Genomic DNA, 12,500 nt, shown 5'->3' on the forward strand with positions numbered 1-12,500 from the left:
CTCCCCTCTTCTTCTCCTCTCCAATCCACTCTGCAGGCCAGTCAATCTAGTGTTTGACACGGTACAAATGATTACAGTAATCATTCCAAGTTTTTGTTATCCCTAGTCATATCTAAATAACACATAAAAAATCTACCGATTTAGATTTAGTGGAACATACTTTTTTCAAGTTGGAGATTTCCCATGAATTTTTCCATCGGGAGACAATATAGGAGATACTTGGTGAATGGGGTAAACTAAATTAACTATGAGATATCAATTTGAAACTTTCTCCAACTTTGACCTTGAAAACATTTATGTTCCACTAAATATCAACTGGTAGATTTTGAATATGTGATGCAAGGGTTTTATTAAGGATCACTTAAAACTAGGAAGCTTAACTATTGAAATTTGTCCCATGTTTTGGCCTTTTTTGAGCTGGATTGACTGGCCTACACTGCTTTGCCATCTTCTCTCTCGTCTTCTTTCCTCTCTATTCCACTTCACCTTGCCTTTCCTACAGGGTTAGATGTCCTCCTTTCCACTCTTACTTTCCCATTATTTCTTTACCCTTCATTTTTCTTCCTTCTCTTCTCCTCCCTACTCCCTTACCGTCCCATCATCCTCATCATCCATCCTTCTCCTCCAATTGAAGAGTTCAGATGCAAAACCCCCTAACTCCATTTCTGAAGACCTGCACTTCTATATTTTTAGAGAACCCCGTTGTTGGTTTGGTTTACATTTTTGTACTTGATAATACATATAAATAGTTATATTACATGAATAAAATGTAAAAATATGCAATTCTGATAGCTTTGTATTAAATAAAAATGAATTAAGATTATTTTCTGAAAAGGCACTTAGGGGGTTTTGCATCTGAACTCTTCAATTATTCTTCCACACTGTTTTAGTCAGCTGTTTCCTCCAATCCGACTCCTTGCCTTCGTAGCAGGTATAAATTGCATCCGGCAGCATGGACCTGAACCTACATTTTGTTTGCCCGAAACCAGTATTTGGTTTAAACCTCATTCTCTTCAAAAGTTGTTTGACGTCACTGCAAGAATACTCTCCCCCTCTCGTCCCTCAACGTCCCTCACTCTCTCTTTCATTCCTCCTTTTTTGCTCTCTCTCTCTCTCTCTCTCTCTCTCTCTCTCTCTCTCTCTCTCTCTCTCTCTCTCTCTCTCTCACACACACTCTGTGTATATGTGCCTCACCCCTCCCCTCGCCTCCCTCTTGCACCCCCCACCCCCCCTCATTAGAGTGAACACGAGGACGTGACCAAGTGCACCAATTAATTCATTTCCACCCCAGATATGGGGGACACAGATGACCCTTCACACTGGGACACCACACACACACACACACACACACACACACACACACACACACACACACACACACACACACACACACACACACACACACACACACACACACACACACTCCTCCTCACTCTCTCTCTCTCTCCCCACACATTCCACGCTCTTTCACACAATCAGCCAGTCTTACTGTCCATGTAATGTGAAGCCATGCCTGCACTGATTGACATGATTTCATTTTATCGAATAAAATGTTAGAATAAATGAGACAAAATTGAATATAACTGTTGGACATTCTGCTGGTATTTTTGGCTCACAATATTAGCAGTCTGTTCTGTTCCCTGACATGGTGTGTTAAAATTGTTCTGTTCAATTGTATTTTTGGACATTTCTCCTGTATGTTTGGGCTCGTAGTAGTTGGGAATACCAGAGTAGCGACAGACTGCCTGCTGTGTTGGAGTGTTTTGCTAAATTGCATTTGATGTGTTTAGGGACTTGGGGGATCTGTCCTGTTGTGAGTTTCTGTCGTTTATCTGATCGACAAACCCAAGAGGGGGACTGCATGATCCCTTTGGTTACGCTTTTAAAGAATGTCCACATGGGCACACACACACACACACACACACACACACACACACACACACACACACACACACACACACACACACACACACACACACACACACACACACACACACACACACACACACACACCACGCATGCACGCACGCACGCCACATACACACACACACACACACACACACACACACCACACATGCACGCCACACACGCATGCACGCCACACACCACACACGCACGCACACCACGCACGCACACCACACACGCACACCACACACACACACCACACACACACGCACGCCACGCATGCGCACGCACACCACACACACTACACACTACACATACTACACACTACACATACTACACACCACACTCCACACACACACCATGCATGCGCACGCACGCCACACTCGCACGCACACCACACACGCACGCACACCACACACACTACACACTACACTCCACACACACACTACACATACTACACACTACACATACTACACACCACACACCACACAAACGCGCACACACCTCCCCTCCACCTGTTTTTTTCCTAAATGAATAACGAATGTGTGAATGCCAAAGTGGTGATGAAAAGTGAAAAGCCTCTGATCTAATTAGCCACTCAGCTAGAAGCGCCCCTGTGAATTGTGGGAGTTTGGAGCTGCAGTGTGGTCGCAGCAGTGACGGTGGCCTTCATTCCTCAGGAGCAACCATTAGTGTGTGTGTGTGTGTGTGTGTGTGTGTGTGTGTGTGTGCGTGCGTGTGTGTGTGTGTGTGTACATGTGTGAGTGCTCAACATTAGTGTGTTCGTGCATATGTGTGCGTGTGCGCATTCCCTGCCATTGTGTGTGTGTGTGTGTGTGTGTGTGTGTGTGTGTGTGTGTGTGTGTGTGTGTGTGTGTGTGTGTGTGTGTGTGTGTGTGTGTGTGTGTGTGTGTGTGTGTGTGTGTGTGTGTGTGTGTGTGTGTGTGTGTGTGTGTGTGTGTGTGTGTGTGTGTGTGTGTGTGAGTGCTCAACATTAGTGTGTTCGTGCATATGTGTGCGTGTGCGCATTCCCTGCCATAGCTAGTGTGCGTGCCCTGGCGTGGCGTAGCTAATGAAAGAGCTGGGCAGATAAGAGCAGGTATGTTGATTGCCCTGGGACAGCCTTGCCTTTGCCTTTGCCTTGCCTTGGCTGGCTATGCCTTGGCTGGTTATGCCTTGATACGCCATGTCATGCCAGGGCTGCTCTCCACGCTCCACTGCCCCCCTGAGGGAAGGGAGAGGAGAGGGCTGCAGCACCAGGGGAATGGAGCGCTGGAGGATTCGGGACTGGAACGGATTAGGGATGCAAACGATTAATCGACTTTAACCCTATCCAGACTGGGGGGGGGGGGGGGGGGGCTAAAAGTGCCCGCACCAACTTTGATGTCGTATAATTTCCTTAACGACTTAAGCTATAACTACCAAACTTTGTGACTTTTCCTAACATTTAGTTGGCTACAGTTAGGTACCGAAAGATAAGGTTTATCATTTTTGCCGTTGCCATGGCAATGGTTTTCTGACAGGTATGTCTGACCAAAAATCAATTTACCATATATATGACGCCATATACTTTCATATTTTTTTGTTATTTCCATTAGCATCAGACAACTTTGGGAGAATTTAAGTGGTTTGAAGCATAAAATCATAAAAATTTAAGTGCATTACCTAAATTTGTTGGAAAATCCATTATGGCGAGATTTTGGGCATAATAAGATAATGATGTCATAATGACGTCATAATACTAGATAATTACACAAAAAAATATGGCATTCATAGATGTCCATATGTAGATCATCTCCCCCAAGTTTCGTAGTCATACTGTATTCCGTTCATGAGTTATGAGGGGGGGGGGTGTCAAAAGAGCTCCCCCCAGGCCCAGGAATGCTAAAAAAGCCCAGTCTGAATAGGGTTAATCGATCAAGGCGTTAATCGATTAAAAAACATTAATCGCAATTAATCGACAATTCAACTTACAAGAGACCCAGTTGAAATGGGCACGTGAAGAGTGTGTGTGAAGAAGGGTGTGAATATTGGGAATATTTAAATCACCTTTGGATTTATGAATTTAAATAGAATTAATGTTAATGTGGTATTTCATCTAAATTTTTAATTAAAATTTTTAGTTTCAGTATGTTTTTTTCTAGAAACATTGAGATTTCGGGGGGAAAACGCAGCTTATCAATTAATCGTAAGTCTATCGAAAAGGCTATCAACTAATGATTAATGAATCAATCGATAATTTGCATCCCTAGAACGGATTGCTTGCACACAGGGGTAGCACTGAACTGCACCTGGAGTGGGAGTGCCCTAGGAGAAGCCTGGGCACCCTGGGGTGTGTTTCTCGAAAGAGAAGTTGTTAGCTAGTTAGCAACTTGGGTAGTTGCCAATTGGAAACTGCATTGCAAACAACAAAGTAGCTAATGAAGCAACTATGGTTTCGAGAAATGCACCCCAGAGGAGGGAAAGAGAGAGAGAGAGACCAATAGACACAGGGCTGCTGACAGCCTTGGCTGGGCCCAGGACAAAAACATCTGAAAGTCCCGTCCCCCCTCCAAATGCAATGTAAAGAGGACACAATTTTGGGGCCCCTCTCGCCCTGGGCCCGCTAAAACATGCCTGTATATTTTTGTGCAGTGCTGCATCAAGGCCTGCTTTTGCTCCTGGCATAGAGAGAGTGAGACAAGGATGAAGATAGAGAAGGATGGAGATAGAGAAAGAGGGAGGTAGAGCAGGATGAAGAGAGAGGAGGATGAAGAGAGAATTACAAGGATGAAGAGGGAAGAAATGAGAGAAGGAGGAATAGAAATGGAGAGAGAGAGAGAGAGAGAGAGATGCAGGAAATGAGAGCAGAGAGAGAGAGAGAGAGAGAGAGATGCAGGAAATGAGAGCAGAGAGAGAAAAAGAGGGCAGTGCTGCTGGTGGACTGAGACAGGTAGCTGGGCAGCACTAACCGGATAAAGGCCCGGTCTGCTGTCCATCTTAATCACATCAAGTGTGTGCATGTGTGTGTGTGCTTGTGTGCGTGTGTGTACGTGCGTGCGTGTGCGTGCATATGCTTGTGTGTGCGATTGTGTTTGTTTCACCGAAAGTGTGTATGTGTTCCTTTGTGTCTCTCTCTGAACGTGTGTGTTTATGTGTGTCTGAGACAGAGAAAGGGAGAGAGACTGTGTTTCGTTATGTATGTTTTTGAGGAGATGCCTATTTTGAGGGCTGCTCTTACTCAGACGTGAGCCTGACCTCAACTGAACCGCAGCACTGCACTCTTGGATGCCGTGGCGACGCATGTGCTAATTTAGCCGCATTCTCCTCATGTGTTCCTCAAACCAAACACAACTCGCACAAACCCAGAGCTGCGAGCAGGCTATGTTTTTTAATGTTGAGTTCTCTCTATGTTACAAGCACACTGCAGGATTTTTAACCCTGAGTTCCATGGAAGGTGTAGAATCTTGGACTAAAATTCTAGAAGGACTGCGGAACAACAGTGTTTACTCCACAAAGGGTTAATTCAATATTGTGAAAAGGTCTCTTCAGGGTAGACAAAGAATTCTAGAGAAAGAAGCTAGAAGAAAGTAGGTACCAATACTGGGGTGCGTTTCTCGAAACCATAGTTGTTAGCCAGTTTAGTTAACAACTTGGGTAGTTGTCAATGGGAAATTGCATTGCAAACAACAAAGTAGCTAACGTAGTTAGCAACTATGGTTTCGAGAAATGCACCCCGGAAGAGGGAAATTTTAATAGCAACATTCTCGTCGTGATTATAACATCTCAGAACTTGCCTGACTCGGCAGGCCATGTGCCAAATTGAACCAACATTCTCCTTTATCAACAACAGCCACCTGATGCAACAAGCTGACAATGACCCTTAACGCAGCACTGCAAGAATGACATTTCCAACAGTAACAGAAACGATACTCACCCACCCACCCTCTCTCATTGCACAAACTAGCACAGCTGCACAAAGTACCGTATGCATTTGTTTTTTTTTGTTTGTTTGTTTTCGTTTCATTATCTTGGCTTGAGCAATATTACATGATATTTTGTGAACGTTATGTTATGAATTCTTATTGACTGACTGTAGTTCATAAAAGGGCTCTGAAATTGATCCCAATGGAATCATTCAAGCAGTTGACATAATTTATGTGTGCCAGACTCCATGCAACTAAATTAACACTTAAGACGTCATCCAAGTAAATTGCTGTAACTCTTTCTAATGAGAAGTCACTGAAATTAATTTGGAAACACATACAGTATGGAAGGAATTGACTGCTTAATACATGCACTGTCATTCCGGTGTTAGCATAGGTCAAATGTCAGCTTCTATAGTAGTCACACATACACACACACACACACACACACACACACATACACACATATATACACACACACACACACACACACACACACACACACACACACACACACACACACACACACACACACACACACACACACACACACACACACACACACACAGGCTTCGAGAATCACTTTGCTGCATTTTGCTGGCCATTTATGTCCCAGACCTGATATCCTTGCGGTGAGCGTCAAGGAGACTGTGTGTTTGTGGTTTCTGGAAGGTGGATCAGAGAGGGGTATTATTGAGCGATGCAGCATTATGCGTACACACACACACACACACACACACACACACACACACACACACACACATATGCTCGCACACACGCATGTGCGCTTACACGCACACACAGACACTCTTACACACTCACTTACAAACATACACACACACACACACACTTACAAATGCACACACACACACACACACACACACACACACACACACACACACACACACACACACACACTTACACACACACACACACACACACACACACACACTTACAAATGCACACACACACACACACACACACACACACACACACACTTACAAATGCACACAGACACACACACACACTTACGTACACACACACACACACACACACACACACACACACACACACACACACACACACACACACACTTACAAATGCACACACACACAGACACGTACACACACACACACACACACACACACTTACGTACACACACACACACTTACACATGCACACACACACACACACACACACACACACACACACACACACACACACACACACACACACTTACAAATGCACACAGACACACACACACGCGCGCGCGCACACACACATGCACACTTACAAATGCAAACACACACACACACACACACACACACACACACACACACACACACACACACACACACACACACACACACACAGGGTAGTGCAATGGGGGATCGATAAGTGATGATGTCTGCAGATGTGCAGAGCTCTAGGGTCCAGTGGTGGGGGGTGTGTGTGGCTACTGGGGGGGTCGGGGTTGGGGGAAGCAAGCAGCCAAGCAGGCAGGCAGGCAGGCAGACAGACGAGCAGTAACTGAAGCACACAATAGCTGAACAGCATGTGCTCAAAAGAGAAGCACAGGACAACCAGCGAAACAAACCAAAATAACCAAAAATCGCAGTCGGTATTCTAACCAAATATGGGTTGTTCTCTGTAGTTTCACCCCGAGGCAGTTTATTTATGTTTCCGAAAATTTTACGCCACATGCTATGACTAGTCTTTGGTCCTTTTTTTTTTCAGGGTGAAAGAACATGACGCCATGTTATGTGGGTTCTTTTTGGTGCATGCAGTCAGGGCCGCTAACAGCTTTGGCCAGGCCCAGGACAAAGTCATCTGAAAGGGCCCCCCATACAATACATGTAATGCAATGAGGACCTAATTGTGGGCCCCCTCTATACCTGGGCCCTTGTCCCCCCCCCTTTCGGCTTCCCTGCATGCAGTGCAGTCACCGGTGCGGTGCACAGCAGGACCAAGCCCTTTGATTCATGTCGAGGCCTGAAGTTCAATTGAAGGAAACCTGCCAGGCTCTCGATAGCCCTTTCTTTCTCTGTACTGTATAGTATGAAACTGGTGTTAAGTCAAGACGTGGTTCCCTATTTTTCTTTAACAGTCCTTCATTCTCTCCTGACCAAACACCCTCAGGGCTCTCCAATGACTATGAATAGGTTCAGTAGTTCAAAAGTAATGGTCCGTGATTTTTCTCTTTTTTTAAAATGTGCAAACATCACCCTCTGCTTTGGTGAGGAAGGATATTGTTGTTTTAGTGTTAAATCCTTTTGAATAATAAAATGCTACGGTCAAACGCACTGTAATGGCAGAATGTTTCTGGGGGTGTTCAGCGGGTCATGATTTGCGGTGCATTCAGGAGCAATCGTATGACGCAGGCTGAATGAGTGATGACTGCCTGTAGTGTGTTGCACCCCCAACCCCACGTACTGTTGTCATAGTGATGACCAGGCCAGGAGAGGTGTGTGTGTGCATGTGTGTGTACGTGCATGCGCGTGTAACGATACGATTTCTGCCACCGTCAGCTGAACGCTGGAAGGCATAGGAAGTCGTTTGTAGGGCGTTCGATGTTAGACGTCAGAGGAGAGGGAGAGGGGAGTCATCAGTGACCGATTAGGGGTGAGCGTTAGCAGGATACGAGAGGAAAGGCATCAAAGTCGGCCACCTCAGCCAAGGCCGATACACAACCCACACACAACAACAGACCTTCTCTCCCTCCTCGTCCCATCCATTCTTTTGTTCTGTGGCAGCGATGGCTGTCATGTGACCATACGTTATTATGGGCCACCATAAAGTCAGGCTCAAAGGTCGGCCCTGTTTGCAGTGGCGTCCGTCCGCCTGCCTGTCGTCCTATGTGGTCCGCCAGTACAGTGCTCTAAGTCATAGGCGTTAGATCGGCTTTTGACTGGGCCTAATTGCCCAGCATAATTGGCATCGTCAGCACTGCAGCTAAGGCATTGCACACTCATTAAATTTGCATGATGACAGTAGTTTGAACCGTGATGATGGTCGCATTTGTCTTCATCTATATGTTCCGTTTTGCCCTCTCTCTCTCTCTCTTTCTCTCTCTCTTCTCTCTCTCTCTGTCTCTCTCTGTCTGTCTGTCTCTCTCTCTCTCTCTCTCTCTCTCTCTCTTTCCCCTCCCTCCCTCCCTCTCTCTCTTTCTCTCTCTCTTCTCTCTCTCTCTCTGTAGCACTGTAAATATACTGCGTAGCACTGTCATGCATATGCATATACATCGCTTTTTCCGTTCTGTGGTTGGTTGCGTGTTCAACGTTTTTGCATACCTGCACCTTGATAAACGCCTTTGCACAAGTTTGTGTTTGTGTTGTCTAAAGCATTACCCCTATATGCTTTCAACATATTTACCCCCATCAGTCATGTGTCTTTTGCAAGTTATCCCTGGCCTCTGTCCATGCAGCCAGCTGTGTTATGCTGTGCACTGTCGTTCCGTCTCATTGCTTATTACAGCAATCAAACATATAGACTCCCTGATGGAGTGTGCAGCTCCTAGATGGTGCTGCAGCACCACCCACTTTGCATCAGCTACTGTTGCTCACGTCCCTTAGCCCCCTAGTGGCCTGTTGCCTCTCTGTCCACTGCAATCCACTCTGCACATTCAGCCCCAGCAAACAGGAAGTTCCCCATAGAATTTCAAGCAATGCAGTGCAGTGATTGGATGGTGAATGCTGTCAATCATTTGTTGCAGATAAGCTCTGCTGTGTATTGGGCCTTTGTTGTACTGGAGGTTAATAACCACATGGCAGGGCTGTAAGATCTCTGGAATGGAGCCTGGAATTAGGCATGGGGGACAGTAAGGTAGATTTCATATTTGCTAGTAGGTAGTCAAACTGTTTTTGAAAGGTTGGTCATTTCACAGGGAATTACTTATTGCTGTCTGTGCTGAATGTTGGTGTTAACTAGTTCATTTTGTTATCTCTTCTTTGGGTGTTTACGTTGTCCTCAAGTTTAATCTATGCATAGTAGGTTTTCTAGTTTATATCATAAATATATGGCGCCAGGTCAGGTATATGTTTAATTGAAAATTAAATATTTCTGTTGGCCTGTGCGGCTGATGTATGGATGTATTTACATCTGTTAGGAATTCCAGTATCAGTGGTTTTGTATATTATCTGTTGGCATTGGTGGTACTCGAAATTAATGACATGTCTTCTTTTCTGTCTTGCAGATGATCGTATATCCGCATCAAACGTAGAAGAATCAAGGAACATCCGAGAACGGAGTGTACCGAACCGCTACGTGTCTGTCTGCTTCACACGACGCCAAGAAACTCCCTTCAGATCCAAGTGGTACTGACAAGAGGACTGGTCACGCAAATGCATACCTCCCACACAGTTGTCAAATAAATCTTGCAAAGCTTGAAAAGCTTGGAAAACAGCACCACACCCCACACCCCCCACTCCCACTACACCACCCAACCCCACCCCACCCCACCCTGTCCTGCCGTGGCCCACACACCGCACCCTCCGCCAGCCCCAAAACCCAGCCATGTCCGAGTACAAAGACACCACGAACCGCCACCTGCGGCACAAGCTGCAGAGTCTGGGCCGTCGGCTGGACGAGCTGGAGGAGGCCTCCAGTAAACTGCAGAAAGCGGAGGAGGAGCTGATGGAGCTACAGGACAAGATCATCCAGGTTTGATTATTGATTATTGATTATTGATTATTACCATTTGACCTACCTATTTGCTTTTTTTATCCATCCTACTTGTTTCTAGTATATACACATTTAGTCACTATTGCGAGATCTGCATTCCATCAGTTTTTCTTTAGTCTTATTCCAATTCCTGTGTTTATTCATTCGGTGTTACATTTTTGTGTGCCTGCCATATTGTCTACATCATTATTGTGATATACAGTATGTTGTGCTGGATTAATGCTTGTATTTGTATCATCCAGGCAGAGGGCAGTAACTCGTCCCTGCTGTCGGAGGTAGAGACTCTCAGGAAGAGGGTGCTGAAGATCGAGGGCAAGGATGAGGAGATCCGCAAGGCCGAGGACCTGTGCCGGTCCGTCCGGGAGAGGCTGGAGGAGGATGAGAGGGTGACCAAGGGACTGAAGGTGGAGGTGGAGCGACTGCAGGTAAAAAAAGTATATATTGGAGTTGAATAAAATGCAATACCATAAACATAACAACATATTAAAAAACACTTATCAGTAAAATTTAAAAATGATATCTCTTGTGATATATGTTTGTTATAAAACATACCATATTTATGAGTATGTTTTCATGTCCTGCCAGGACATAAACCACCATGGAAATAGGAGGAAATATTCCAAAACATGACTTTGCAAACAGCGTAGCCAAAAAGATGTCACTTATCTTTTTAATGGTGCAATATGGACAGTTGTTTATGTTTTCTAGTATTTGGCACACATTTACAGTAAAAAAACCTTCCTCTGTAGTATTGAATCAGAACTCCAAAATGCTGCCCAAAAGCTTTCCGCTAAATTACTTCACCATATCCTGTTGTTTTCAGGGAAGAATGGCTGAAATGGAGAAACTGGAGGAAGCCTTTGGAAAGTGCAAGTCGGACTGCTCTCAGCTGTGCCTCAACCTCAACGAGGAGAGGAACCTCAACCGCAAGCTGTCCACCGAACTGGAGGCCCTGAAAGTTCGCCTGAAAGAGGTAGACACTTCGGAAGCACGCCTGGACAAGGCTGAGCAGGCCCTCAGTGCAGAGATGGACAGGCTCAAGGGCCTCACCCAGACCTTCCTGAGCGAGCGCAAGAGGCTTCTGGATAAACAGAAAGAGGACGAGAAGGTAATCCACAAGCTCCAGGAAAAACTAGAGCAGCAGAAGAACCGGATCAGTTCAGACTACGTGCGCAGGGAATCCAGAGACCTCCGGATCGAGGATGAACTCTCAACGGGCCTCACGAGCAAGCTCACCAGGAAGAAGAGCTTCGACTATCTGAAGTTCAGTGAAGACACAGGGCTTATGAATAAAACGGAGAATGAGAAGAACAGCCTGGAAGGTCAGGAGGACAACAAAGTCAGAGACCTGAACCAAGAAGTGGAGAAGCTCAAGAATCGCCTGAAGCAACTGGAACTGGTTGAGGAGGACCTGAAGAACACAGAGTCCAAAAACACAGAGCTGTTGGAGAAGTTCCAGCAGGAGAAGATCAAAAGCCAATCCCTTGCCGAGCAAGTTCAGCAACTCAAGACGCAGATCCATGGCAGCGGCAGCAGTCACGGAGGGGCAGGCAACGGCACGGCTAAAGTGCTGGAGAACGGCAAGGTGGAGAGCGAGGATGTCGCCGTCCGAGGCTTCCGTAATGAGAAGCCGAAATATCCCAGTTCCGCTAACCCGAAGCCACTGGCCTCCAAACACAAAAGAGAGGTGTCCCCTCAACAGAGGAAAGAGGCCAAGCCACGTAACAAGGACTTCAGCCACTCTGCCGAAAACTCCCCCAAGGCTACCAGGAGGGCGATGAGTCCAGCACACAAGGCCAAACGGGGACTGAGGACTGGAGCAACTCCAGCCTCTGACAACGGCCTCAGAGAAACGGCAAGAGGCGCTGAGGAGAAACCAGGTTTTGGCAGTAGCCAGGGGTCCAACAGCGACAGCAAAAAGATGTCTGTTCTCAGCCGTTACCCACCAGCGGCCAATGACCAGAAGCCGTGGAAGACACCTCTGAAGGCGACCGAGAGCGATGCCAAAAA

At 46.1% G+C, this 12,500-nt stretch overlaps 1 protein-coding gene across 2 annotated transcripts in view; it reads left to right on the forward strand.

Moving 5' to 3' along the window:
- Positions 1–12,500, forward strand: part of luzp1 (leucine zipper protein 1) — a 106,731-nt gene that overhangs the window by 71,185 nt on the left and 23,046 nt on the right. For both annotated transcript variants that reach the window (XM_063183632.1, XM_063183631.1), the window contains exons 3-5: positions 10,003–10,469; positions 10,733–10,915; positions 11,314–12,500. The exon at positions 11,314–12,500 is cut by the window's right edge and continues 1,642 nt beyond it. In XM_063183632.1, coding sequence (XP_063039702.1) covers positions 10,323–10,469; positions 10,733–10,915; positions 11,314–12,500 — 1,517 coding nt within the window. In that variant the 5' untranslated portion in view covers positions 10,003–10,322. The remainder of the gene's footprint in view (positions 1–10,002; positions 10,470–10,732; positions 10,916–11,313) is intronic.

This window comes from Engraulis encrasicolus, chromosome 19, assembly GCF_034702125.1.
Source record: "Engraulis encrasicolus isolate BLACKSEA-1 chromosome 19, IST_EnEncr_1.0, whole genome shotgun sequence".
NCBI lineage: Eukaryota > Metazoa > Chordata > Actinopteri > Clupeiformes > Engraulidae > Engraulis > Engraulis encrasicolus.